General features: G+C 35.9%; 3 protein-coding genes across 3 annotated transcripts; all 3 read left to right on the forward strand.

Annotated features, from left to right (window-relative positions):
• The first annotated feature begins 15137 nt into the window (after positions 1-15137).
• LOC138857070 (odorant receptor 7a-like) lies at positions 15138-20773 on the forward strand. The gene is made up of 3 exons (XM_070108491.1): positions 15138-15796; positions 20307-20680; positions 20724-20773. The coding sequence occupies exons 1-3, from the start codon at positions 15138-15140 to the stop codon at positions 20771-20773; spliced, it is 1083 nt and encodes a 360-aa protein (XP_069964592.1).
• Positions 20774-22818: 2045 nt separating this feature from the next.
• Positions 22819-24094, forward strand: LOC138857071 (odorant receptor 2a-like). Its single transcript, XM_070108492.1, has 3 exons — positions 22819-23567; positions 23630-23981; positions 24041-24094. The coding sequence occupies exons 1-3, from the start codon at positions 22819-22821 to the stop codon at positions 24092-24094; spliced, it is 1155 nt and encodes a 384-aa protein (XP_069964593.1).
• A 2258-nt stretch (positions 24095-26352) lies between these two features.
• Positions 26353-27638, forward strand: LOC138857072 (odorant receptor 2a-like). Its single transcript, XM_070108493.1, has 3 exons — positions 26353-27104; positions 27163-27523; positions 27585-27638. Exons 1-3 carry the CDS (start codon positions 26353-26355, stop codon positions 27636-27638), a joined length of 1167 nt encoding a protein of 388 aa, XP_069964594.1.
• Positions 27639-27846: the final 208 nt, after the last annotated feature.

Here is a 27846-nt window from a genome sequence, read left to right on the forward strand (position 1 = left end):
TAACGCAAATTCTTCACCACACAACACCACCTCCATATCGCCATCACTTTTTGTCAACAAATCGCGATTTCAAACCATTTGGCCAGCCATGGCGGCTGAGCAACTTATTACTTAGGCACATAATGCAATGATACGCTCGACTAAATTGTCCAAAGACATGGGAGTAACAAAGACGTGAAAGATAAGAAAATAAGCATAAGCAAGTGCAAGATGGCGTGGGTGCGCATAAGACGGACTTTCGTCTGTAGTGCTCTGCTGTTGCAAGGTTCAGCGTAGTCTGTATGTATGGTGGTGCGTTTGTTTGGGTGCTGCATATGGTTCGTTTGACAATGTCTGCGGCTTTACGGCTTTCTTGATAAATTAAATAAAAGCTTTAACTGCGTGAAGTCATAAATAATGACACAAATGGAAATGTTGCAAAGGATAAAAGGGCTTTTGAAAATTTGGTGAATATTCAGGTTTAAATGATTTCGTGGAATATAAATGAAATTTTCAGTGCATAGTCATATATAAACGTTATTCAAATACATACTACAATTTATGTAGTCAATTTAATTTTTAAGAGCAACGTTGAAAAGTAACGATTAATATCACAAGAAAAGAAAATATCCGAATTAATTATCGTCAAATTTGCAGCTTGTCATATTAATAATTGAAGCTAAGCTGGCATAAAAAAAATTAATATGTATCTTTGGAGTTACAGAAAGTTTGAATAATATTTCATATTTTATATAAAAAAAAATTATTTAAACTAAGGTGTTTTTTGATCGACGAAACCCGTGTAAGAACCCTTAAGAAAAGACGGAATGTTTCTAGCTGTGAAGATCAATAAAGGCTCTGATCATAATCATAAAATATCAGAGCTATCTAAAACCCATTTAATAGACGCAGACATGTGATAATTGTTCCTGTACTAGTCTACAAAAATAAAATAATAGTGTCTACTTATAAGAAAATAGTTGGAATTGACGTCATAAACTCTTCAAAGAGCTGTTGAAAGCGCTGAATGCCTACATCCCTTCTTCAAAATAAACCGGATTCCTTGCACTTCCATTGGTGATATTCACATAAAATAAACGTTACGATCATTAAAAGAAATCTTTAAAAATTACGGCACCTTTACAATATAATTACTCCAACTAAGGATGAAAATCAAGGCGAAAAATAATTGAGTAAAATTTTTCCTATACTAATTTGAAAGGTTGCCTTGCAAAAAATATATACTTCACCATTATGTATTACGATGATAAGAAGTGGATTAAGTGTGCCAAAAAAAAAAATGATCACGACATACGAAAGAACTATTGTCATAATAAATTTAGACAATGTGGGAAAATAACAAACTCTGAAATGCTTTGAGATCTTATCGAGCAGTTTGTAACAGCAGATGGGAAGTAAAAGCGGGCGACTCTCAAGTGAAATCGAAGAGAGACAACTTGTACCGCTTAATCTCTCTCACAAAATCCAGTAACTGGTATAAGAGCAGTAAGCTAGAGAAGAAGCAAACTTGTCTATATCAAGCTAATTATGGCTGCATAAGAATTAAAAGAGAATATGGAAAGGTCAGTTAAAAGGATAATTTTCTGACCAATGTGTAAAGAAAATATTACATTCATTAAATTAGAAAATATTCTATGTATTTTTATTTTCAACAAAACATAAAAGCTTTAGCTCCAGAATACTAAATGATTAAGATTAACTAATTTTTTTGAAATTCCGTTCAAAATCTGCAAAACAATATCTTTTTCAGTGAATACTTGATGCCGTGCTTATGTAAAATATTTCGCATTTTACTCTACTCAGCTAGCCGCTGGCCTCTCTGCACTACTCAACTGTCATATTACTAGCAACTGAAGAGCTGCAGTGAAATGTGGAAACAAGAGGAGAAGCAGAAAAGCAAAAGACTTGCGGGCCGACAGTCAACGGCAGCATCGCTCAGTTGGCAACAGAATGAAAGCTTATGATTTATTAAAATTTCGCATTTCCTGGCAGTAAACCGCACTTCAGCAACTCAACTCGACAAACCGTTATGCCTCTCATGCTCCCCTGCATATTGCAATAAAGAGACACAGAGTAAATATGAAATAATAATACAAAAACAACAAGGCAAAATTTATGCATAATGCCGGAAGCGAAAATATAAATAGGCGCATAACTGTACACCAACAAACATATGCCCAGTGTAAGAGCAACTGTTGCATATTGCCTACTTTTAGGGTGTGTCGGTATGAAAAGAATTGAGGAGCACAGCAAATGAGTGGGAAAAAATATGTATAAGTAAAATAGAAATAATAATAAAAGATGCCAAATAGTGAAACACAAAACGATTAGAAATAAAAAAAAAAACAAAAACAAACATACTTGTGAACAATATTAAAAAACGGTTTTATTACGAAAAAGTACAAGAGTGTGCAAAATGCAGGAAAAGTTGCTCGCGGCCACGTTGGCAACATTAGAAGTCATTATAAAATATGTATAGCTACAACAACAACAAGCGTGGATTTGTACACATACACATACATATTTTCCAGTGCACATATAGTGTTGCACGTAGAAACATAATATTAGACTGTATGTTGCATGTTGTAAGCTGTAAGCAATCAGTTTGTTATAAAAAAATCTAAGCAGCTCATGATTTCTGTTTCGCTGGAATAGCTATAAGCGTCGCTTAAAGCAGCTGAACAAATTTTAATATAAAACACTAAGTACTTTTAGAGTGAATTGTGTGCATTTTATTTCCAGAAATTTCAATATTTTTAAAGCATTAATCGCGCTCTTAACTCTGAGCTAGGAAAAGCTGCTTAGATTGTGCATTTTGGATTTGCCTTTAATGCCGTCACTTTTCGCTCAGGTAATGCATTTTTGCTTTGGTTATTTACTTTTTTTTAAATAATATTTCTACAGCTCTTAACAGTGCTAACGTTGTCTTAAACATGCCAATATTAAGACAGCAGTACACTGTAAAAAAATTACCTATTTTACTCCTTTCTTCGATGTCAGCAAACAAAATTTTATTCAGGAGAGAATTGCTTAATAAATGAATTGTCTAAATATAATCGCTCTTCGTTAAATATTTTTGCATATTAAACTCACTTGCAATTCTATAATAAGGTTGAGAAGTACAGGTATTAAATGCTTATGTGAATAAATAAAATTTAAACAGTTACTTCGGCTGCAATACCAGCTGGTATAATACCCTTTAAAGCTGCATTTTATATAGCATAAAAGGTTATTTGTCTTGATTTTCCCCTACCAGTTTATATGGCAGCTATATGCTATAGTGACTTGACTTATGAAGAGAGAAGGACCTGTAGAAAATTTCCGATCGATATTTCAAAAACTGAGTGACGTATAATAGATTAAAAAATGTCTCGAAAAAATTTTTCTCTTCGACAGCCAATTTCGGGTACACTGAGCTAACTTGCAATTCCTTAATAAGATTGAGAAGTACAGGTATGCAATACTCAAATGAAGAAAGCCATAAATCCGAAGTGCCAGGCGCCTAAAATTATGTCAGTCAAAATAATATAATAACATGTCACAGAACAGCTAAAAAATTAAGCACATATGTAGAAATATTACTTTTTGTATTGGAAATTATTTGCAGTAAAACTTTGTTGAGACGCCGGGATGACAATTTTTAGCCGGCAAAAACTGTGTACCCTATCGATTAAATAGAACATATAGTCGTGATAATAGCACGTCTTATTAGTCTTGATAAAATGAGGAACAAAAGAAGAATGATGAAAAACTCACTTCAAAACCATTTTTAAATATCTGCGAATAAACATTTGTGTATTTTTATATACCTGACTGAAGTTCGACTAACTTCAAGCCAAATTTATAAATTGGACACTAGATTTATCTAGTACTAGCAATTCTCTCCAAACCTTCTTAAGTCTGCCAAAATATTTATTATCTTACATATTTTCTTACAGTGTATGCACTGCAACCCCGCATCATTAATACTGGTTGGTTTAGATTTAAGTTCGCTTGCTTGATGCATTCGCGCTCTTCCTTTCAAAGTACTCTATTTATATCTCCTATTTACGCCGAGTTTCAAGCACCAATGCAACAACACACACCCAGTCAAATAGCACCTACTTGCAGCCCAGTTTATCCTTTCATTATGGAGCTGCCCTGATTTGTATCTTGCTTAGTAACTGTCACTGTGCACTTTAAAAAGCGAGTGCGATCCACGCACAGGCGTTCGTATGAAAACAAATAAAAAGCAGCAATAATACGAATGTTGAAAAAAAGAATGGGGAAAATGGTGGCACGTCATTTCAATGTTTAGACTTTTTTCCTTGAAAGCGTTGGAGCTCAAAGAGAAATTCGTAATAATAATATATTTTTTCACCTCAGGCCAAAAGTGTTTTGTCAACGCGCATACACACATATACACACAAACATACAGCTGATCTCCTCCCTGCTTGTATACTTCTCTAATAGCACTTTTAGCTGCTGCACTCGTCAACTGCTTAGCTTGTCATCAGCTTGTGTGATTTTACCTTCATACTCTGCTTCTTGTTACACCCATTTGCTTTTATTGTTGCTGTTTTTATTTTTATTCCAGCTTAAATGACATTTTCCTTAGGAATTCTAAAGTCTGTCGACTTTTCATGCACTTTAACCCTGCCTCAGGTTCACCGGCTTACGTCCCTTTTCAATTTCACTGGCATTGCAGCATAAAATCTTTGCCTGATTCCTGTTGCAATTTAGATTATCCGGTTTTTTGTTTGCATTTATGCTTGTTTGTTTTGCTGTATACATATATAAGTATTTGTAGGTATGTAAGCGTCCATGTTCATTTATTAATGAATTTTTGCTATATTATACAAGCAAGAGTGGTTCTACTATAGTTAAGTTTGTATGTGTGAATGAGTTGATACAAAAGCCCGAGTTCTCAAAAGCGGAAATTTTTTGCTTTTGGTATTTTCCTTTCTTTAGTGATCATTATTTCTTATTTTACTCTTACTTTCATCCTTTCTGAATACTGAGGCAACATAATATCTTAGATTATCCAAATGAAAGTCTTTACATTCTGCTCTGTGCTTCCTTGGGCTTTGAAAATAACTGTTTAAGTAAAATTTAACATTATGAAGTAAGCAATTCAAACTGTTGATCAGACTCACATATGCTCCCTGTAGATTAGGCATGTAGTTCCAAAAAAAAAACATTTTCGACTCAGCTATATATTCGTTCTAATATACTAAGCCGCATTAGATTTAAACAAAATAATATATCTTGATGGATCGGAAACTTAAAGGAGAGATGAAGGGTTCATAACAAAAGGTCTCCACATATTTTTATACGTAACTAAGCGTAATCAGCGTGACAAATTAAGTCGATTTAGCCTTGTCCGTCTCTTTGTTCATCAGTCTATATGCATACTAGAACTCAATGTAGATTATTGTTCAGAGCAATGCTAGAATCTCAGAACATATTGTTTAGATCGGATCAGTTCAGCATATAGCTGGCATAAAAACAGACCGTTCGAAGTAAATATAAAGACTTATTTATACCCTTTTATGCTATAAGAAATATATCTATGAAGGCTATTGTAGGTTAGCTCCGGTGCAGCCGAGTTTAACGTTGTTTTCTTTTTTTTTTATAGAATGCAGATAAGTTGCCTTATATAAGGGTTTCCCTATATTATGATAAGGCTTTAAGTAGGATTTAACCAAATTATTCGAAGTCGTGTTCGAAACATGCAACGGTGGAACGAGCTATTAAAAATTATTTTATTCCATGTGGCGATCTTTCCAATATAAATGTAGAAAATATTCCCATAAAAATAAAAAAAAACACATCACTCGTTGAAGATAACTTGGAACCAGAAATATAGTGGTTGTCCCAAATTTCGATGACTACTAGGATACAGTGGTATCATATTTTCATCATCGAGTAGATTTCCAAAGTTCTTGAGAGGAGTTAAAGATGATATGGTTCATGTGACACTGTTCTGAACTACCTGCGTTAAAATTTTTTAATACAACATGGAATAGAGAAAAGTTATAGCTAAGGAAATTATTGTGTTATGCTTAAACTTTCTGGACTGTCATACTCTAGAAACTTTAATTGATGAAAATTATATTCGAGACTTTACCTTAGATCTGTTAACGGCGTTTCTTCATCGAACTAATGCGCTTAGCTTTGTGGATTCTGTCATCTCTACAAATATTAAGTTCAGCCCAGTGCTTGGAAAAGTGAGTATACGTAATAGGAACGCACTCACATCTGTATATACCGAATGACTTTTATTAATATTTAGTGAGTATTTTACATCGCTAAGATAATAGTGTTAAAGAGAAGATATACTTGTTGTAGAAAAAATCTGATCAAATATGACACGGACTAATCCATTTGTGCTACCCGGTTCAAATTGGATAAGATGGGAACAGAGTATAACTTTAAACGAAAAAGTTCTTAGCGCCAGCAATTTTTGAAGAATATCAGCACACTTTGACGTGAATTATACTTGTGTTCGATTTTTTACCGGAGGTCTGTATATAATATCTCTACTTCGTATAGTTCTGTTATTGATTATATCAGCAGTCTAAATATTTACACTGGGCGAAAGTCGGAAGTACTTAATAGGATTAAATTTGCATTTATACATCCATTAAGAATCACACCTGTACAAGAACGTTCAGGTAGCCGTTACTCTAGAAACTTTTAACTCAAATAATGAAAGACAAGACCTTCACAATAGTGCACTAAACACCACGAAAATGTATCTGTACTCACTTTGAGAAGCCCACGAAAAGTACTGAACATTCTCACAGAGCTTAATGGTGCAAATCAGAACAGTTTTAAATTTTTTTTCGACAAATTGGTTATTTTCCCAGAACAAAGAGGTGCTACATTTATACTATATATGTGTATGTGTGCTCTATTCATGTAATGATCATTTTTGTTTCCAACTCGGGGGTCACCATTGTACTCATCAATGCAATCAACACAAAATTTTATTACTCGATCAACCGAAATGCAATTTACGTCACGGTGGTCATTCGTGTTTTCGTATTTAATCCGCCAAAACAATTTGGACAAATTAAAATTGCAACATACACAAAACAAATTGCGACAGAACGAACTAAAATAACAACAAGAAAATAACAGCAAAAGCAAGCAAATAAAACGCCAAAAAATCAAAACGAAATTGGGTTGTGATTGCCACAAAAAGTAAACAGAAAGAAGTCCGCAAAATTTTAGTACAAAATTGTTTGGAATATGAATGTTTCCATTTGGAGCTGTAATTGTATGTGTGTGTGTGTGTGTGCTTGTGCCAGCAAATGTGAGTGTTATTATGATGTTGCGCTGGACCTGCTGCATAGTGTCGGCGATAATCTGTTTCCAATCAAGTCATTACATTCCATTAAAATGGTCGCTGGCAAGCACACATACAGCGCAACATATGCGCAATACACAAATATAATATAAGCAAACACAGTTGTATATGTGTGTGTGTGTGTGGAGATGTAGCCGTAACATAGTTAGACTTGCTGGACGATAGCTGTACAATTTAATTTCCGTGTGACGCGGAAAACACAAACACTTGCATACTTGCTACCGGTAGTCAGCACATGCAACTTGCCACATGGCGCACATTTGTTCGCTTGTAAGCATTTGGGCAGGCGAAAGGGAGACGTGAGTTGGCCAAAAACTGTACACAACTCCATTTTATGTGCACTTTTTGCTGCTGTTATTGTCATTTCGGCCACAGTCTGCTGCAACTTCATCAGATAGTGGTGTGGCAGACAATGACAACAACAAGAAAGCAAGCACTGCAAGCACCGAAGACAATAAAAATAATAACAACGGTGAAAAATAACTCGACGCGACCATAAAAGTGCAACTCAATTTGAACTCCAGGGGGGAGAGGGTGCGGAAATGAAGCAGCGGAAGCATGCCGGCCAGGCAAAGCAGCCAAAACGCAGCGTGGCAGTGGCAAAGCAAAACAAAGCGCTGTAAAATTTCATAAAATGCCACAACAGAGCTGCTAAAAAGCCAGCGAAGTAGAAGCGAAGCTAAAAAGCGAAGAAAAACAATAACTAAAAGAACAATAAATCCGATGAGCGAACGAGTTAAGGAAGACAACAGCGGTACGTGTGTGGCAGCAGCAGTTTTTCCATAAAATTTTAATTAAAAAGGGTACACCATGAAACGCTGGTACACACACACACACACACATACAAACAAGGTGATGTACTTGTATGTAATGGAGAGCAGCGGCGAGATAAGGGCACTCACGCTCAAAAATTCATAGAAAAAGCAGCAATTCAGTGGTCCGAGGTGAATATGGGTGCGTGTGTGTGTGTTGCCTTGTTAACCCCACCAATTCACACTACATATGTTTATGTATGTATGTGATTATTACTTTTTGTAACTGCGTGCAAATATTTGCACCAAACAGTTAACCAAGCGTAGCAAGTCACAATGCGAAAGCTCTTGATAAAAGCTTTGTGTGTGTGTGAATTGTAAAAAATAGCGTCGTTAACTTGGGAACGCGGCTTCTGCTAATGACCAACACATGTAATAGCTGTGGACAAAACAGTGGCAACCAATTCTGGACCTCCTTTTTTTCGCACTCGAAGACTTTGGACACAGGCGACACTGCACCTTTGTGGCACAAGCGATGGAGTTAAGAACAATTTACATGTTTTCTTCACGCGGAAGTGTTACAACACCTGCGGTGCAACCGAAAACATAGAGTGTGATAGCAGAGAGAATTTGCATTCAATTATTAAAAGTCATTAAAATCAACAAAAGCCAATCTGAGGCTTTAAATTTATACTTAAGTAGTAAGGGTCTTTCGTCGGAGGGAAAAAATCTAAAATTTAAATTTTGTGGTTTCAATAAATCACAATTTTCCGGAACTTGTTTTTTTTCGATAATTGCGATTTGGTTCATCACGAATCCAATCCAATGGGACAGACGGTCAATTAAGAATATTATTTGAGCGCTTAGAGACGTTTGCGCGAAAACGACGTCGTAAATGGCCAAAATTCTGTCCCAGCAATTTCCGGAAACTTTCTGGTCTTAATGTAATATATAAAAAATATATTTAAAAGTTTACACAATACAGTTTAGTATAGAAATATAAAACTTTGTGTTCAAAAATTATTTTCAAAAAACACGCTAGATGGCACTGAACATTCAATATTCATAAAATCGTTTCTCATGAATTCACTTTAAAAGTGAGTGGACCGCCTCTAGATGTTAAAAAAATTTTCTGTTTTATAATCTACAAATTTTACCCTCAGGCTAAGCTAAAAAAATTGTTTTTTTGCTCCACCCTATTAGGCATATGATTTTCAAACAGATAACAAAGGCGCAATTTACAAACAAAGCAAGAGTATTATTTTCTAAAGAATATTGTTTTCAAAGGCCTCGTCTCAAACGACTTCATATATCTGCACAAAAAGTAGTCCAACGATGTTAAATCGCACGATCATGGAAGCCACTCCACTGGCCCATGATACGAGACAATGTGCTCACTAAAAGTTTCTTTCAATAAATTTATTGCTTCATTGGCTGTATGGTATGTACCACCGTCTTGTGGGAACCAAAGCTCCTCCACATCAACATCCTACAATTCAGACACGAAAAATTCATAAATCATGGCTCTACAGGGTTTCCCATTAACTGTAACATTTTTGAGGAAATATGGATCAATGATTCGCTCTGCTCATAGAGCAGCATAGAGCGAAAAAAGTATTGCCTCATTGAAAACTACACGTCTAAACAAAAAACGTCTATTCAAAACCTAAATATCTTAGTGACCAGCAACTCTAAAAACTCATCAACTATGCTGATTGTTAGAACTCAAATCCTCTTTTGCATATAACAAATGGATCTCAATGATAATATTAAATATATATAATGTGTATATACATATGTATGTCACCTATACAATATATATGTATATATCCGCATCAAACCCGCAGCTATAAGAATAACTTAGAAGAGTACTACTAAATCTTTTTTACCGAGCTTACGAAATTAATTTCTACTATTCTTTGTCTTCCATTTGTACAGTCCCTTGCTTCTGCAATCAACTGCATTTTCCATTTGTTTGTTCCATATTTCATTCTCTTTGTTGCTTTCTATTTTCGATTACAGCGAGTGTCATATGTTACGGATTTAGCAATAAAAGTCATAAATTTTCAATGTTAACTGCATTCATTTATGCAGAACATTTCACAAAAAAAGGAAGTATTTCCGAGTAAACTGAAATTTATGGCAATGGCGTGGGAACAGAAAATAGTTTAGACTTTTTACAATTAAATTGCAATCGGCGCTCGTATGAAATTACTTTTCATGAAAATGTTATCAGATCAAATATTTCTGTTATATGTTTCATATTCAGTAAACTCCGTCCGATGACTCTTCCAAGAATTTTGTTTTTCATGCAAATATTTACACTTTTCTGCAAAACTGTTAGTAACTTAGTTCATTAGCTGCAGTTTTACTTCCTCTGTAAGCAATATTTATCATCATTAAGACAAATAAGCACATGTTCTTTCATCCTGAAGTAGAGACAAATTTATCTTCTTTAGAGATAATGTAAGGATTTAAGGCCCTTACGGGGCTTCTCTTTAAAAGCAATTAATAATATGAACGAACTGATCGCCGTCATACTTTCGAGTCTTTGTATGAGGAACATCCATTCCGTTATTCGATTTCACTCGAGATTAAGTTATTTATTCAAAATCTATCACAGCTTCTACGTCTACTGCGGTGAGCATAATTTTATTTCTTTTCATCACATCCAATCAGGAATGTTAATTCTGCTTTCAGCTTCTTCTCGACTTTTGCTATAATCGTTGTATGGAGATCATCAATAGTTTTTACAGTGCATTATTTTGCTGCAACAAAAAAAGTATAGGCTGTAGTCTATTTCAAGCGGTTTTCCACAGGTAAAAGCATTGATCAGTTGTCTAAGTCAAAAACAAAGTCTAGTGAAAGGAAATCCATAATATTTGCATTGAATTTAGTTATATCTGAATTGCTGTAACTTTGTAAGGTAACTCCATAATGCCGCTCTCCATAGATAGAAACTCTAGTTCCTATTGTCGAAAAACTGTTTTCACCAATTTCACTAGAGGCGAATTTTTCACCAACAAAATCATTCGCCATAGCCAGGAAAAAGGAAGAAATCACTTGGTCCCAGGTCAGTTTTATAAAGTAAAATCACAAGAACCCGCCAAATAAGCTCTCGGCGCTTTTGGCGCGTCAGTATTAATGTGTGTGTCCTAGCCTTAGCCTTATGGAGCACAATTCCTCTTTATTTACCAAAGCTGGCCGCTTCGGAGTGATTATTTCCTTCAGATTGTTCGATTGTTTGGTCGATGGGAATTTTTTTGCGTTAACTCCTAACTCTGTTCTGTATCCAACCTTATTGAAATGATTCCAAGTGGTTTTTTGTGTAATCTTTAGCTCTTGGACAACTAAAGCGGTGCTTACATGACGGTCGGTCTTGAGGACTTCCAGAGGTTGACGCATCTTTCACACCAAAATCACCGGAACGGAATCGTCGAAACGAAAATTGCGCGTAGCTTACATTTTCGCCTTTATCAAAAAAAAAACTTTAAATAGGGCGTATTTATTCTTGCTTGTGTCCAATTTTTACGCGTTCTCAAACACTAGGCAAACATGAAACTTTTTGAAACGTATTTTAATACAAATTCTTATTCTTTTAATACCATATAGCATAACCTGATCCGAGATACAGGTTACTGAAATCATACATTATATTAGAAAAGTAATGGATATGTTTTTACTAGACTGCTAATTGATGCATATAATTTACATAAACCTCCAACTCTCAGCCACACACACACCAAACTCCAGCCATTTTCAAAAGTACACACGTACTCACATTCATATGTGTCTGCCACAACTCAAGCGATAAGCACTCCTTTCTAAAACGGTCAACTCAATAGCGACTTACCTATTTGCCCAGCACTCAGCACAACGCAATGTCCGCTTTGTATTTAGAACAATCAGCGAGGATGAGTGCACACTCACACATACACAAACCTGTTTATATGGTACATATATGTGAGCATTGTGTCTGCGGCGTTTGTGTTGCGCGTAAATCTGTTTTCTCAGCACTTCTCAAATCGATGCCTACTAAATAAGTACAGTTATGTATGTAGTAACAAAAGCAAAGCAATCAACAACTGCACTCTGGCAGTCAACGAGGCATGTGTGTGAGTGAGCATTCTACGCTGATGACTCCATTAGGCGTCTCCGCAAGCCGACAGCTTCATTTCCATTTCAGTTCAATTGTCGTTGTGCAAATGCAATTACGCGCCCATAATTGAGGCCTCAACCGGTGCAACACAACTCGCTTCACACCATCATACACCTCACCTTACTTCACCGTACCGTGAAGCTAACTCAACTCAATCGAGCTACACTTAACAGTACAGGCTTGGCGCGATTGTTGTGCCTATGTATTGGTGTATTAACGGCATTGTGTACTGCGTCCACTTGCTGGCCGGCACTTGTTGTTATTGTTATGTGGCAATTGCATTGCCAGCAGAATTTCCAGCGTAATGAAGCGTGGCGCTTAAATGAGTTAAGTTGCTGTAGTCGTTCAGTCCGGTTCTGTTCTTTTCTTCTTTCGTTTTGTTGGCATAGTTCAGAACAAGTCGTCGTCTCCTCTTGAGCTGCTACCATCTCCGCCTTCTTTCCTCTCTCTGTTATATATTTCTCTTACACCTGCATTTTTTCGTAACTGCTTACCATTACTTTTAACCGTTTCTCTCATCTCACATACCTTTTTTAATGCCTTTTTTTCTTGTTTAGTCTCGTAATGCCGTAATAAATTCGATTTGATCTCCGTTCATCGTTTGGCGCTTATACATTTCCACTTTTTCTTCTCTTCTTACTATTTTTGTTTGGGTTTACTTTTGTAGACTTTCCCTGGATATTATGGCGGCAATGTAATTTCTTTCTTATGCCGTTTGCGTTGCTTGCCTCTGTTGGAAGGTGCAACATTTTTCTGCACTCTAATTAAGTTTTTGCAATAATTTCGTCATTTTTGCTGATTTTTGTTTTACTGTTATTGTGGCTATTGTATTGCTTATTGCATTTGGTCGCGTTTGCCTTTATGTTATACCCCTGTTTAATATTGCAACAAGGTATCTTAATACGGTTTTCAAGCTTCCAACTTACAACGACGGCATATTTCAAATTTGAAGGCATTATTTTCGAATCCATATCATATATCTTCCAATCCCCTTCTTCCTCGCTCTATACCTCTTTCTCTCTCTTCCTATATCCACCTTTTCCTATATCCACCTCTTTAAATGATGAGATCGACAAAACATGGTATAGCAAATCAAATTGTTATTGTTGTATCGGCAGAAAACATTCATCAAATGATTTTAAGAAATGCTGCCGAGTTTACGTTCCGCGGGCAGAAAAAACTCGGCTCCATTCCATTTTTCGTAGATCCATCTGTCTATTAAACGGTTCGAAACCAGGTCATCACTACTCGTGTATGGAAAAATATACCATACAGAGAGATATACCATACTGTGCTTTGAGAATTGGGTGGTGTTAGAGCACAGAATAGATCAATATTTGGCCGCGAAGGATTAAGTAAATATCTTGCTTATAAACAAACATATACAATCCAGAGAAATTTAGAATTAATTATATATTTGAAATTGGTGCTCTAAAGACCACATTTAAAAAAAAAACCTACGACAACATCACCGGAACTTACGAGGAAGCAGAAATCGCGGCCGACAATCTGGTGAATTAGTATTGCACAAACTAACCGATATTAAGATCCCTTAACCGAAGCTATAGTAACCTTACAGAGGCATTTTTTCTAGCATAAAAGGGGAATAAAAGCGCTTTATCTTGATACCAATCACTAAGTTTATATGGCAGCTAAATGCTGCAATGATCCGATTCAAATGTGTCTCCGAACAATGAATGTTGTCTTGAACAATAATCTGTGAAAAATTTCGTAAGATAATGTGACAAATAAAAAAGTTTTCCATACAAGGACTAGCTTTTGATTGACAAGTTCGGATGGCAGCTATATGCTATATTGAACCGATATCAGTGATTCCGATAGGACTTGTGAGAAATTTCGGATCGATATCTCAAAAACTCAGAGACCAGTTTAAGTATATATAGACTAACAGAAGGACATGGCTAAATCGAGGACTCTCCCAATTGCTCTTTACTAGCAAAATAGAGCCAAGAATTATTGGCAAAGCCACAAAACTTGATTTTCTTAGAAACATATAAAATTAAAAAGAAAAAATTAGAAAATTAGAAAATCGGGACTAAATTCGTGAGATTATAATTTTTAATAGTTTCAAAAAGTATAAAAATAAAATATTTACATATCCATCGTGCTTCCAAAATTAAGTTCCGCGCGCATCTAGCATCTTCCTTACTAAGCACTTTATATTTATACCAGCAATTGTGTTTCCCATTGCATTTGGCTGTACCCACATCTACTTTCTGCTTTATTATTGCATTTGAGATTTATTTTTGTTATTACCATTGTTGTAATTTGCCGTGATTTTTTTTGTGTCTTTCTACCTCGTTGCACAAGTCAGACATTTGTTGAAATTGAATTGTTGCACGCGCCACATACACTTATTGCGCGCCACCGGGGTCGCCCATAGACGACTGCACACCGCTCTGCGGCCAGTGACCAACGTCATTTGTGTGCTTAATCAACGAACTTGTCCATAATCAAGTCGATAATAAATTGCCGCCGCGGTATGGACAGGCGTAAAGAAATAGCAAAAATAAGAATTATAGCGGTAAAAAAGAAAAAACACAACAGTAATTATAGTCTGAAAAGTTTTTTGAAAAACTTAAGCTACTTTCGTTGAAAGAATTTGTGCTCGGACGGATATTTTTCACACCTCAAAGCGTCTTATAAAAGCGAGACATTCGCCAAGATTTATTTTAGTTGCGTATACGCCACGTCCGATACCATAGATCAATTAATAGCTGATCTATACTATTAATATATTTCTGCCGTTAGTCACTCAAGCATGTCTGTACAACTACAAGAACAACAAAAACAACAAATTGATTCCGCTCACGCCTTCCGTTATCTTTGGCTGAATTGGCGTTTGATTGGCATGCATCCGACACGTCGCCATCGCTTGCCTTACTACATCTACTCCGCCTGCATTAACATCTCGCTTGGCATATTCTTGCCTGCCACAATGATTGCTAAATTGTTTTTCATTGAAAATTTGTCACAACTTATTGGTCTTCTCTATTTGGGCGTCACTTTGACCATGGCCACGGCCAAGCAATGGTCGCTCTGGTTACATCGTTCAAAACTGCTGGCCGTCAACTATTATCTGTCCAAGTTGGATGTGCGTTGCATGCCGCATGCAGTGGATCGCCAGCATATACTCACAGCTATACGTATCTGCCATCTCTACTACGCTGGCTATATGTTTGTGTATGAGTTGAGTAGTAGTGGTTTTGCTTACATTGGTTTCTCGCTGCGTCAGCTGGTCTACGACGGCTGGTTTCCTCAGCTCTATGCTGATGCGGCGCAGAATTTGACTGTGACACTGATTTATCAGAATTTTGCGGTAATGACATTTTTTGTGCTGCAGAATGTGAACAATGATATGTATCCGCAGTGCTACTTGGCCGTGATGATCGGACATTTGCGTGCGTTGACTGCGCGCATCAGTCGCATCGGCAAGGACGGCGTACTGAGTGTGGAGCAGAATATTGCAGAGTTGACAAATTGCATAGAGGATCATAAAAACTTGTTGGGGTGAGTTAAAGAATACGATATTCTGAAAGTTACAAAAAATGTTATATTTTAGCTTTTACTTATAACTGATTCTACTTGCTACAACAGCTTACTTTCTATGACCATTAGCTAAAGCAAATTTTCAAATATTTATTTCTACGACCGTTAAATCGAATGGTCCCCATAAAACCCTATAAATATTGTATATATATGTATATATATATATAAATTTTCTTTAATATAAATTTTTTTACAACTTTGAAAATTTTTTATATTTATAACATTAACTAATATGAAATTTAATAGTGCTGGCAACTCTATTTTTAATTTGAATGTAAAATAGTAATAAAATACCTAAAAATATTTTTAGCTTTGTACGAAACCTGTATTTAAGATGGCAACTCTCCACAATAAATGCACTTTTTTTTAAACTTCTTATTTAATATACCTATATTAGTTTTAATTTCTTAGAGTAACTTTTTTGTTAACCATCAGTTTAAAAATTTTAAAATTTTAATATAAATCAGATGGCAACGTCAACATGCTTTATTTTTAAAATAAAACTCTCTTTAAATATAATTTTTGTAATATAATTAAGACGATTTATTTACTTTTCTAATATTAGTTAATATGAAATTTAGTATTACTGGCAACTCCGTTTCTAATTTCATTAAAACAATCGAAAATATTTTTAATTTCGTACGAACCCAGTATGGCAACCTTTAAATATTATTCATTTGCCAAAAATATCATTATATGAAAGTGGCAACTCCCCAAAGTAAATTCTACTCTTTAAAGATAATTAAGATAGATTTAATTTTGTAAAGAAATGTTTTGATCAAACATCCTCAAATATTTGTTTTTTTTATAATCATATACATATATAACACGGCAACGTCAAAATACTTATTTTTATGATCACACTCTAGCATAAATATTTAGCATAACAGTCTTAAGCATAGTATGAGGTTTGAAATGTATTAATTTTCAAATTTTAACTAAAATTTTTAATTTAAATGTTGGACAACACTCTTTTGAATATTTTAACATTAAACCACTCGCTAATATTTTCAGTTTTGTACACACCATTTTTTAGAAGATTACTTATTTAGTTACAACTTTTATTTTTATTCAGGTGGCAACTCCTTTAAGCAAATATTTTTTTAAGATTTTTAAGATATTAATATCGGGCTTTTGTCGGGTAGCCGAACTATAGATTTTCACTAATTTTTTATATTTATTCAAGGGGCGGTAAGACTGTATTTACAAAAGCGAGAAGCAGACAGTTTTCTCAATAAAGTTAGAGTCAAATATAGAACAGAGAGTTACTTATTGCAAAATATTAGAGAAGAATTGTTTCGATACACTTAATATTAAATAACACATGTAACTACATAAGTTGACAATATATGTACCATCTGATCAAATTTGGCTCGGACTACATTGTCATGTATTTTAATACAAATTTGTTATCAGCTTCAAAATAGACTTCTGAGCAGATACAAGCATACCAACGCTTACCCCAATTTTACATACATTTGTTAAAAGCGTCAACTGGGACGGCCTTCTGTGTCTTCAACAACTTTTGGAAACCATTGGAAACACAAAATTTCCAGCCAACTCTTTGTCCAACTTTTTTTCAATGGTAAAAGTTGCCAGACAAACTTTTCGCTGGGAAAAATATAACACAAGTAAGGAAGTGCTAAGTTCGGGTGTAAACGAACATTTATACTATCAAAAGGATCAAAACCAAGGAAATACTTTTAGATGCTGACAAAACTTTACTTTAAACTAGAGGAAGTATTGCCCTGATTTTCGGCAAGACGATACACTTTTATTAAAAAGAGAATCATCCTAAGTTTCATTAAGATTTCTTACATATTGGCCGCTAAATGCGGTATAAAGTCAACCGGAAATTATAAATAAAATATTAGGTATATAAGGACTAACGGAAGTATTGACCGGATAATATATATATAAAAATATATTCTCCCCGACTTTCAAGACTAAAACATACAGATTGACCGATATGTTCGGTAAAAAATCAGCCATATGCAATGAGGTCCACGCATTTGGTGTTTAGTCCCTGAAAAGTTATAATCCAATTTCGACAGTTTTTGGGCGTAATATGAAGGATATTGAGGGCATTTTTTAGGCAAAGCTGGTTGAAATTGGAAAATATATAGTATTTCACCTAAAGGTGGGCGGTGACACGCTCATTGTCAAATTTTTGCAGCTGAACCCATAAAGCCGTTCCCTGTCATCTTGTGAGTGAGTGTGCTTATTGTTGGATTTCACCCATTTTCAGTGTGTAGAAAAAGTGCTAAAAAGACTTCTTCCCAGCCAGGTTATTTGAGTTAGCTTAAGCGATTTGGAAGATATGTACATTCAACCATTCAGGAGGCCGAGCCACGCCCACTTTAAAAAAAAATTCAGGAAATAGGTGCCTATCCTATTATGCAATCCCCTGTACCAAAGAACAGTTTTATATCTTAATTCTGTTCTGAGTTATAACACCCCTTCCTTCGGGCGCCAAAGAACATACATAGCAAGTTTCATTAAGATATCTCAATTTTTTCTCAAGGTATCGCTTGCATGGACAGATGGACAGACGGAGAGACAGTCATCCGGATTTCAATATATATGAATAACTCCAGATCTAACTCGATTAGTTGTAGCTGATACAAACAACTGTTAGCACCAGTAGACACATGTTGCGAAAGTATAATAAAACCCACAAAAAGAAAAATTAATTGAATGTGTTGAATTAAAAATTTGCATTAGAATGTAAATAATCCTCAGAATATGCAATATTGTTAACACAAATTTATTTAGCTTTGCTTATCAACGAGGCCAATCGAAAAAAAGTTCATATAATCCGCAAACCGATTGAAATGAAAATTAATTTGGATGTCACTCGACTTCTTTACAAACAGTACAATTTTCACTAGTGAACTTAGACCCATATTTAAAAAACGGGATCCAAATTCAACCAGTTTATCAACTCTTATCTTATTATCTAATCTAAGAAAAAATGCCAAAAAATGTTTGCAGAAAGAAACTGGAAACTGAGCTGGGAGAAAAATTTGTTGAAAAATAATGGAAAAATTAATTTATGGCCAATAATTTTCAATATATTAAATTCATTTTATATAATAAGCTTTTATTGGCACTCTCACTCACTTTTTACAACATGACTTTAAACTTTTAAACTATCTCCCGAATTTTTTTATTACTTCTCGCTCATAAAATTCAATTCGCAGCTCAGAAACCGAATTTCAAAAATTCGCAATTTTTTTATTTATCACAGACGCGAAAGTTTACATTTTACCCACTTACTCTCCCAATACAACTACCCTCTACTCACTTAACTCTCGCAGCCATAAACCGTTAGTTCTAAGTGAATTAACGTGCTCGCGTGGGAGCAGCCGCAAGTCGATAACACAAATCACGAAAGCTATGGAAATTCTATGGAGCATTTTGGTATTTATTGAAAATTCCAGCAACCAAAGTATGCGGCAAGTATGCGTTGCATGCCAAAAACTAGCTGGAGGTAGCATACACAATACATACAAATAAACTATGGATTAACCGTAAATGCAATGAATGAAACTTTTATGCAAAAGGCAAACATAATAACTACAATAACAACAAGAGCAACAACAATATTAAAAACAACAAACTAAATCACCGCACAACTAAAGGAGTCACCAGCGGAAGTGCAACACTAAGAGTATTGTAGTTGCAAATGAATCCATTAACCAAGAATAACAACAAAAATCATCAGTTATTCCAAAAATCGCTCATTGATGCTACCACGACAACTATTAGTTGCACAGATTGCACTTTTTGCTAGCTGTTGTCTTTATCAACGTCCACCTTGATTGCATGTAGCACGAGTGGGCGCCTGTGGCACGTTGCAAGTCTCAGGCGAAAGAACACAAAACTTTTCGGCTGTAAAGTTACTTAGCATATCATCAACATTTGTATCAGGTACCCACAAAACTTTTAACGGCGCTTTTAAGCGCATTTGAGTCCTTTTTAGCACGTCGCGTGGCGTCAACGCAAACAATAGCAACAACAATAGACTACATTTCACCTACAAATAATGGTCTTGCAATGTGTGGCAAAAGTTTCCGAGTATTTGTTGTCAGCGACGTACGGTCACAGGATAGTCTTGTTGCTGCTGACAAAACTTGTACTAAACTAAGCGCCCGAAAGTATGCAACTCAACTCCCAAAGATCGCTAAGACACACAGGTGCTGATGAGCAAGCCGCTTTCTATGTCGACGACGCCATTAGTACACATGTTAGAGACACATACACATGCATAAGCTTTTCAGGTTGCATACACCTATGCACACACATACAAGCTCACACGCATATATTATGAAAATACTTAACGATGCAGTTTTGACTGAAATTACAGGGTGCGTGACAACAGTTTTCAACTGTTACACACATTTATTTTGCACTCAAAGAGATTTTTGGTATTTTTACAATAAATAAGTTTCATTCTTCTACTCCTCAGCTACTTCGCCTGCATACGTCCGGTTATTTCGCGCACAATTTTCATGCAATTCGGCATCACCGCCTTCGTTCTCTGCCTGACCGCCGTCAATTATGTCGCCTTCGAGCGTGATGCTGCGCAAATACTCATCGCTGCCACATATATTTTCGCCATACTCATCGAAGCGCTGCCTTGCTGTTGGTACGTGAATTCGCTCATGGAGGAGTGCGGCCTACTCACCACAGCGCTGTACAACTGCCAGTGGTATGATCAGGATAGAAAATTCCGTAAAATGCTTATTATTTTCATGCAACGCTCACAGCGCACAATGGTTCTCATGGCGGGTGATTTGGTGCCGATCACGCTACAAACATTTCTAAATGTGAGTTGTTTAAGTGAGCAATTGTTATAAATTCACACTTTTTTTTCTCCTTTAAGATCATCAAATTTTCATTCTCGATGTATACGATTCTAAAGGGTTGAAATGATGATGTGACAAGGCGTATACGTAACTTTTTGTGAAGCATTGAAAAAATTTTTATTTATGAAACCACTCAAAACAGAAAATAATTGTGTTTTTATTGAAAGAAAAATCCAAGATATTAAAACAGCCATTTTATTGCTTATTTCGCCACCCTTTTTGAATTCAAAAGTTTTCAGACATGTCACGTTTATCTATCCGTTATGTTGCCACAACTGACAATTAAAGCCTTAAATACCGTGCGTGTCGCACCATATAACTATAATAATTATAAAAAGGTATATTTTATAATTTCTTGCTTGTTATCAACACATTCGGTGTTACATTTTGTAACAACGTAGGCCTGAATTTCGAAATTAAATTTTAAAATTTTAATCATATATCTTCACTCCTTAAATGTAGAGAATCGTGAATTAAGGCGTGGAGGTGTGGCTCAAACGTGAGTAATACGTGCTGCCCAAAAATGAGCGTTTGTTTACATGACTCAGTAGATATCGTCAATATTTTATTTGTTGTTATGAATCACTTATGTCTACTACGGTTCCTTATATACGGCATTTGAAATATTGTGGAAAATTATAATAACTTTTTGACACGTCAGGCCGCTTGAGAAATTATGCATCGGTAATTTTTTCAATACACCTTATATGTACATTCAATATATCTGGTATAGTGTCAGCAAAAAGAACAAAGACTCGCTTATTCGGTAGAAAATATTTTTGGGTCAGAGTTGCCACATGTTAAGCGCATAAATTATTACTTACTCTATATCAAAACGAGGTAAAGTATGAAATTCAAAATGGGATTCAGCAAAGTGGGTTAGGTTAACTATAAAACCATGTTGTGAATTAGTACCCAAAACGTTTAAGGTGCCACGCCCAGTCATAAATTTTTTAACATACTCACATGAAAGCCTACTGTATCATTCTTGTATTTAAATAGCAAGATATTTTTTACACACTTTCGGTGTTTCATACATAACCATCATACGTCCCTTTCCCACTGCGCTGTCAAAGTTGCCGCACTTTACTTTTTTCTCCAAAAATGCGAGACGAGCATATCAATCGTGCAATTCCGATTAAGTCGTTTAACCAGTTTTGTCAGAGTAACTAAATTTTTACTAAAGTTATCGCCTAAATTAATGAATGGACGAATAAAAGACTCCCGAAATTTAGCTCGTCGCGTCGTTCTAATTGTTTCGATCTATATAACCTCATATCAATATAGTTTAAGTTTTTAGGTTAGATTAGATTAGGAAGTCGATACTAACCGGGATCTCACTTTCACAGCCTAGAATGAAGATAGACAGTCCTTTTCTAACTTTGTGCGCACAATTAGCGAACTCAACACTAGTATTGTTAAAGAGACTGCACTTTGGAATAGTAGATCTACTGATACCTTAATACCAGACACTTCTGCCTGAATGACACCATAGTGATCCGGTAATCTAAAGCTAAGCTTGACAGAAAGCTCTTAGCAGACAACTCCCTCTCCAACATAACCTCTTAGCTTTGACCCAGCAGTAGAAAAATCTCACTTCTCCTATTCTACAGCGACTTCTCCCCGTCCACATACCCATCTAGCGTGTTCTTGTTTGGACGCTTCCATATACCCAACTTCCCTGAGCCTTATAGCGATTAAGTGCCATTGTTGGTCCGTAATGCACCGTAGATGTCGATGGATAACTTAAAAAATGTTTATAAAAAATTTTACAACCAATTTCTTTTTACCATAAATTTTATTGACCAGTGTTAAATATTCTTAATATATTACTCGAAAAGATTTTTTGGCTCTCACGTAACGCTGTGGTTCAAAAAACAGTCATAACTTTTTCCACCAAACCCTGTTTTCCGAATTCTCACGCTACACAAAACTCAAACCTAGTAATTATTATTACACAAACATACATCTGTCATGAGATAATCACTTCATTCAACCTTCGAGCCTTCCTATAAATACCCGCAACACGGAAACAATATTTAGTATTTAGTCTTTAATAAATACCTACAACACTTGGACACACTTCGAATCTGACCTGCTTAGAAAATCCAAATGGCCAACCAACCACATTCTGCTACACGCTTGGACTCTAGCGATGCGCTGCGTTACATCTGGCTATTTTGGCGCATTACGGGTATACACCCGGTCAAAAAGCATCGCTACATATACTATCTTTACTCCATGCTGCTGAACTTCACCAGCACTGTACTTTTTATATCATTTTACGTCGTCACTTTATTTATCAGCAACGGTCTGCTCGAAATCCTTACAAACCTTAGCGTGATGGTGCCACTGATCTACAGCTCAACCAAGCACTTCGTCGTCTTCTATCACATACGTGGTGAATTGCCGAAAGCGGCGCTGCATTTACAAGCGTTGGACCGACGTGTGGAGCTGGAGCCAGTGGCGTGCACGCACCTGAAGCGCTTAGTGCAACGATGCCATAAAATATACCTTGCAGCATTAGCTGGTATTGTGGTCTGCTTGGCGCTTTACGCTCTAGTTGGCATTTTGCGACACAAGCTGCCCTTTGAGGGTTGGCTGCCGTTCGATTGGGAGCACTCGCTTAACGCTTACATATTGGCTTGTGCATTTCAGCTGTTCTGCCTCAGCGTTCAGTCGATCTATGCGCTGTGCAACGACATCTATTCGATTGTATATTTGTTGCTGTTGGTGGCTCATCTGCGCATCTTGAACGCACGCATTGCTCGAATTGGTGGCGTGTGTGCGGAGCAGCACAGCGAATTGGCGAATTATCAACAACTTGCGGCCTGTGTGCGTGATCACTGGGAGTGCGTAAAGTGGGTTTGTGAGTGCTTTTTCATTACATATTTTTTACTAAACTCTTATTCAGCTTCTACAGGTGCATCAGCCCAGCCATAGCTGCAACAATCTTCATTCAATTCATCAGCACCGCTTTGGCACTCTGCACAGCCGCTGTGGCTTTCGTAAATGCCGATTCAATTGGGGAGCAATTGATAAAATTTCTGCCTTATATCTTGGTAGTGCTTTGTGAAATTGCGCCATGTTGTTGGCTTATGGATGAAGCTGCCCTTGAAATGTTCAAATTGACCAATGCGCTCTTCTCTTGTTGTTGGTATGAACAGAACTTGCGATTTCGTCGTTCGTTGATTATATTCATGCAACGCTCTCAGAAAGTCGAGCAAATATTGGCTGGTAAAATCTTTCCGGTTTCGTTGGTTACTTTTATTAAAGTGAGTTTGTTATCTCTCTTTTGAAGAAATACCTTCGTTTAACATTACTTTATTTGCAGATTATACAATTTGCATTCTCCTTGTTCACACTTCTTAATCAATTTAGGAAATAAATGTAGAACACGTGCCTTTATCGATGTGTTATAGAATGGTATTATTACTAGTTTTAATTCAAATAAATGTTTCTATAATTTTTTGTTATGATTCACATCCATATATTTTCATTTCCAAGTCCAATAAGATTCCTTTCTATCCACAAAAAACGAAATCCGAATTTTAAAATCTTCTAAAGTTGAATTTCACTACTCTGTGCGATATAGCGCACATAGACTTAGCCTAAGCGAGAGAGATGGTAGGTATGTATATTTCTAAATATAAATCCAACAGAATTTAGCCATAGATCCCTAAAGAAGAATAAGTCGTTTCCAGCCTTGAGCACTGTAACGCTCCACGGTGAGGAAGTAGCAAAGGTAGATCAGATGAAGTATCTAGGATTGATGCTAGAGACATAGAATAACAAAAATTATTAGTATATGGGAGTGGGGGTGATTCGTATATACAATATATGATATACGGCCAACCGAGAGTTTGAAAATTTTAGAATAGTTCTTTGAGTGCCATGGCAAGTTACGAATATATGTGGTATAAAGTAAACTGGAAGTTCGAAATCTTTGTATTAGGTATATGGCGGCTAATAGACGCTTTCATCCGATTCAACTCATTTTTAACATACAGGCATACTGGTATCAGGAAAGGAATTGCGTCGAATTTCAATAACATATCTCACAGATTGACCTAATGTTTCTGTTATATGGGAGGTGTTTTCATCGGATTTCGACTATTTTGACAGTTCCGGTAGTGATACCTAAAGGATTGGCCCTGAGCGAATTTAGTTATTGTATCTTCAGTAATTTAGGAAATATATACATTAAACCTTTTCGATGATGGTTTTTTCAAAAGTTTTAGTCCACAGGTGTTCCTTGCTACCGTGATCCTCTGTGTCAAATTACAGTTTTGTATCTTAGTTTTCGGCTTAGTTATGGCATTCTATAGGTTTTCGATCAATGGTGTTTTGTGGGGATGTCCGTGTTTCGATTATGCCCATCTGCAACACCAACCGTCTTACGGTACCAAGAAACATGTGTACCAAGTTTGATTACGATATTTCAAATCTTACTCAAGTTTTACTCTTGCACAGACGGACAGATATATATGTATAACTGCATATCTAAATCGATTCTTTTAATGAGATACAAACAGCCGTTAGGTGAACAATACTATTATACTCTGTAGCAACATGTTGCAAGAGTATAAAAATCTTCCTTACCACCATACACCCATTTTTGGAGCACCTTCTAGAGATCGGCTACTATTAATTTGTTTATTCATTTATTAAATAAAATGCCTCTTAAAAAAAATACACTAAAAGAATCAAAGTTATTAATTTAAACACAAATCCTACTCACCCTAATTTATCTCTTCTTATAACTATTATGACCACTAGCACCACAAGAAAGTAGGTGGATTATGCTAATTATGTCATCAATTCCTCTAGTATCGTCTGAATGATATAGTAATTAACCATTGCATAAGGTATCATTAACAAATCACCCTTTTTTAAATAATTAATTGTCTTTCTTTAATTATAGGATGTATTACTAAATATTTAGTATGTCTGTGACATCGGTGAATTAACAAAAAAATAATAACAAATAAATAGTGAAAGAACAGTGCTCAGATAAGCGCAAAGTTGTCTTCAGAAATTTAGTCCAAAAAAAATAGTTGTAATAATATTAAAGTAGATGAGAATGTTGCCGAAACAGTTAATTTTTCTTACAGAGTTATGAGTATATAACTGGCTTAACGGTCTTCTTTTTCTAGACTTTTTAGATCTCAAAGCTCAGTATAAATGTACCCTTATTCATAAAGATGCGCTTCAAATTAGACCTTTGTTTATAGTTGGAAAATAAGCAAATTTTTGTCGAACGCAATGCGACCATAGATGTTGCCTACTTAAAAGCGATCAAAGTGGTTAAAACTCAAATGCTAACCTGAATAGTACCTTGAAATCCGAGAGAATCGTTTAAGTTTGTAATGTCTTAATAAAGTTTAGCTAGAATTTGTTCATTATGGACCACTGTGTTTCTTAATTTAGATTTTTTTAACGACCTTGATGAGTTTGGTTATTCATTTTTTCTTTTTTGCAGAACTTACTTTTAGTTATGTCCGATGGACAACTTGAAACAGTTAAGATCTAAAAGACCACAGTCAAGTTATTTTTGAAAGCTCATTTACTGATTCACGGCACAGGTTCTAAAACCCGTTTAAAAGCATCGTTTCAAAATATTAATCAAATCCACAAAAAAAAAAAATGTCGGCCAACGAAGAAGAAGAGAAATTTGCAACAAAAATAAACTCCATTGATGCAGTCAGTTACATTTGGCGTTGTTGGCGCTACCTCGGCATGCACTTACCCACCCGCTATCGTTGGCTCTACTTAACCTTTTCCTTGCTGGTCAATTTCTTAACGGGAGTTATCTTCCCATCATTGTATCTGGCATCGTTTTTTATGCAAATCGATTTCGACGATAAATTCGCGAATCTCAGCGTCGTATTACCATTATTCTACACTGCAGGCAAGCAGATCATAATGTTCTATTACATACAAACCGATTTACCAAAAGCTACACAACATTTACACGCGCTAGATAGACAAGTTGAGCAACAGCCTGAAGATATCGCTTACTTGAGACGTATCATGCGTTACTGCGTGTGGAGCTTCTTGACGGTTTTTATAGGCTTCTGGGCCGCACTTATTTTCTACGGGCTACTTGGTATTATGCGTCACAGACTACCTTTCGAGGGCTGGATGCCTTTCGACTGGCAGCACTCATTGCGTGCCTATTTTTTCGCAGGCATCATTGAATTATTCGCCGTAGGTGTACTGTTGATGAACGCCATCTGTTGCGACACCTACACTGTGGTGTATCTGGCCTTGCTGCTGGCACATTTGCGCATCTTAAATGCCCGCATCAAACGTTTGGGCGAATGTCGACAGCAAAGTGAGGCGCATCATTACCAGCAGCTCGTGGCGTGTGTGGAAGGATATCGCGAGTGCATGAGGTAGGTGGAAAACCACTACTTTGGTATTTGAAACTAAAACTTTATGTATAACTTACAGTTATTACAAATGCATACGCGGCTCTATTGCCGGCACCATCTTCGTACAGTTGCTGTGTACCGCTTTGGGTCTGAGCTTACCGGCAGCTACTTTTATCGGTAGCGATTACACTCTGTCGCAAATGATGAAATTTCTGCTTTTCTCCTCTGCTGTTATAACTGAGGTGGCGCCATCTTGCTGGCTTATGGACGAGGTCTTACTGGAGATGCGTAAATTGACTAATTCCATGTTTTTTTGCCATTGGCATCGACAAAACATGAAATTTCGCCGTTCTTTGATTATTTTAATGCAAATTACGCAGAAACCCGAGCCTTTACTGGCTGGAAATATTGTACCTGTCTCCTTAGAAACATTTACAAATGTGAGTTTAATTGTGGTACGGGTGTATTTTTATTGGATAATAACTTTTGATTTTCTTTCAGATACTTAAATTGGCATTTTCTCTATTCACACTCTTAAATCAATTAAAATCTTAAGGTTTATGCCCGAAGATCTTAATCTTGTCTTGGAAAAAAAAAATGTTTAACATCTCACTTTTAAAGTAAATTTCGAGTTAAAGCGACAAATTTATCTACATTAATAAACTTTAGATGCAAATTAGGATCATTATTTCCTGTACCTTTCACTGGAGAATAAGGCCACTGATTTCTCGTGTTGACATTACATGAATTTTTCACCCCCAAG

Source organism: Bactrocera oleae, chromosome 4, assembly GCF_042242935.1.
Source record: "Bactrocera oleae isolate idBacOlea1 chromosome 4, idBacOlea1, whole genome shotgun sequence".
NCBI classification, from domain to species: domain Eukaryota; kingdom Metazoa; phylum Arthropoda; class Insecta; order Diptera; family Tephritidae; genus Bactrocera; species Bactrocera oleae.

Bases quoted from the DNA above. Each gene is read 5' to 3' on its own strand.
- LOC138857070 (XM_070108491.1), top strand. From the start codon at position 15,138: ATGCATCCGACACGTCGCCATCGCTTGCCTTACTACATCTACTCCGCC. The intron at 15,797-20,306 runs GTGAGTTAAAGA...TCTACTCCTCAG, and splicing joins GATCATAAAAACTTGTTGGG to CTACTTCGCCTGCATACGTC. The intron at 20,681-20,723 runs GTGAGCAATTGT...TTCTCCTTTAAG, and splicing joins TCTAAATGTGAGTTGTTTAA to ATCATCAAATTTTCATTCTC.
- LOC138857071 (XM_070108492.1), top strand. From the start codon at position 22,819: ATGGCCAACCAACCACATTCTGCTACACGCTTGGACTCTAGCGATGCG. The intron at 23,568-23,629 runs GTGGGTTTGTGA...CAGCTTCTACAG, and splicing joins GATCACTGGGAGTGCGTAAA to GTGCATCAGCCCAGCCATAG. The intron at 23,982-24,040 runs GTGAGTTTGTTA...CTTTATTTGCAG, and splicing joins CGTTGGTTACTTTTATTAAA to ATTATACAATTTGCATTCTC.
- LOC138857072 (XM_070108493.1), top strand. From the start codon at position 26,353: ATGTCGGCCAACGAAGAAGAAGAGAAATTTGCAACAAAAATAAACTCC. The intron at 27,105-27,162 runs GTAGGTGGAAAA...TATAACTTACAG, and splicing joins GGATATCGCGAGTGCATGAG to TTATTACAAATGCATACGCG. The intron at 27,524-27,584 runs GTGAGTTTAATT...ATTTTCTTTCAG, and splicing joins CCTTAGAAACATTTACAAAT to ATACTTAAATTGGCATTTTC.